At 54.8% G+C, this 1,827-nt stretch overlaps 1 protein-coding gene across 1 annotated transcript in view; it reads left to right on the plus strand.

Moving 5' to 3' along the window:
- NLRX1 (NLR family member X1) overlaps nt 1–1,827 on the plus strand; it is a 14,997-nt gene that overhangs the window by 4,940 nt on the left and 8,230 nt on the right. The window contains exon 6 of the mRNA XM_008068257.2: nt 98–919. Coding sequence (XP_008066448.1) covers nt 98–919 — 822 coding nt within the window. The remainder of the gene's footprint in view (nt 1–97; nt 920–1,827) is intronic.

A 1,827-nucleotide genomic window follows, 5' to 3' on the forward strand; every position in this document is an offset into this window, starting at 1 on the left:
CCATTCACCTCAGCCTCCCAAAGTGCTGGGATTACAGGCTGAGCCACCGAACCCGGCTGATAATAAGGTGTTTCAACCTCAACCATGTTCTTCCCAGGCCAGCATTCTGGTGACCACCCGGCCCTCTGCCATTGGCCGCATCCCCAGCAAGTATGTGGGCCGCTATGGTGAGATCTGTGGCTTCTCTGATACCAACCTGCAGAAGCTCTACTTCCAACTCCGTCTCAACCAGCCTGACTGTGAGCATGCCGCTAGGGGTACAGGTGTCTCCGCCACACCTGCTCAGCGTGACAACCTGGTGCAGATGCTGTCTCGGAACCTGGAGGGGCACCACCAGATCGCCGCCGCCTGCTTCCTGCCCTCATATTGCTGGCTCGTCTGTGCCACCTTGCACTTCCTGCATGCCCCTACACCTGCTGGGCAGACCCTTACGGGTATCTATACCAGCTTCCTGCGCCTCAACTTCAGTGGAGAAACACTGGACAGTACTGACCCCTCCAATTTGTCTCTAATGGCCTATGCAGCCCGAACCATGGGCAAGTTGGCCTATGAGGGGGTGTCCTCCCGCAAGACCTACTTCTCTGAAGAGGATGTTCGTGGCTGCCTGGAGGCTGGCATCAAGACAGAAGAGGAGTTTCAGCTGTTGCATGTCTTCCGCCGGGATGCCCTAAGGTTTTTTCTGGCCCCGTGTGTGGAGCCAGGGCGCCCAGGCACGTTCGTGTTTACTGTGCCTGCCATGCAGGAATACCTGGCTGCCCTCTACATCGTGCTGGGTTTGCGTAAGACCACCCTGCAACGGGTGGGCAAGGAAGTGGCTGAGCTTGTGGGCCGTGTGGGGGAGGATGTCAGCCTGGTGCTGGGCATCATGGCCAAACTGCTGCCACTGCGGGCTCTGCCCCTGCTCTTCAACCTACTCAAGGTAACAACCTCCGGAATGTCCCCCCCCCACCCCTGCTCCTTCTTGCCCCAGAGCTCCAGGCTGTCTGCACTCTCCCCCTACCCCTGGCACCCTGTTGACCCCTTGTGCCTCTCCCAGAGGGAAACTGCTACTCCCTGCACAGGTCTGAATCTTCTCCTTGGCTCTGGTTTCAGCTCTGGCCATTTTGGGTTTTAGTGGAATTTTCGTGTTTGGAATGGGGAAGGAGAAGCCACAAGGCTGGGGAAGGGTTAGAGGCTGGGAGGGGAATTTGAGGGCACTGGGACCTTATAACCATCATCCTCCATGGATTTCTAACAATGGTTTCCTTTTTGTGTCTTTCCTCCCAGTCTGTTGCTGGGAAGCAGGGGTCTGTTACAGTCTAGGGTCTCTCTCTGCCTTGCACATCCAGAAACTCCATTGTGTCTGTTCCCCCAGGGGTGATTAGGCTCTGGGAGTAATGACTCATTCCATCTCAATCACCAGAGATGGGTTTATAAAGCAGATGCCATTTTATTCATTTATACCAGGAGGATAAATGGCATTGGTAATTAGCTTAGGACAGTACATCCGGGGTGCAGGTCCACTCCAGAAACCAAATTATAGCCCAGAAGACTGTGCTGTGAGCAGGGTGGATGGGCTCACTTCTTGAGAGATGGAAGGAGCCATTCTCTGTTGATGTCTGCAGACGCTTTATTAGGGTTCTTCCTTTTATTTTTCACGTCAACCCTGGAAATGAACTACTATTATGATCCCCTCTACAGAGACTAGGAAACCAAGGCTCAGAAAGGCAGAGTTAAGCCGGGCTCGGTGGCTCAGCCTGTAATCCCACGCCTTTGGGAGGCTGAGGAGAGTGGATTGCCTGAGTCCGCGGGTTTGAGACCTGCCTGGGCAACTTGGCAAGACCTCAT

Source organism: Carlito syrichta, unplaced genomic scaffold (genome assembly GCF_000164805.1).
Source record: "Carlito syrichta isolate Samal-C Ts95f unplaced genomic scaffold, Tarsius_syrichta-2.0.1 Scaffold309899, whole genome shotgun sequence".
NCBI classification, from domain to species: domain Eukaryota; kingdom Metazoa; phylum Chordata; class Mammalia; order Primates; family Tarsiidae; genus Carlito; species Carlito syrichta.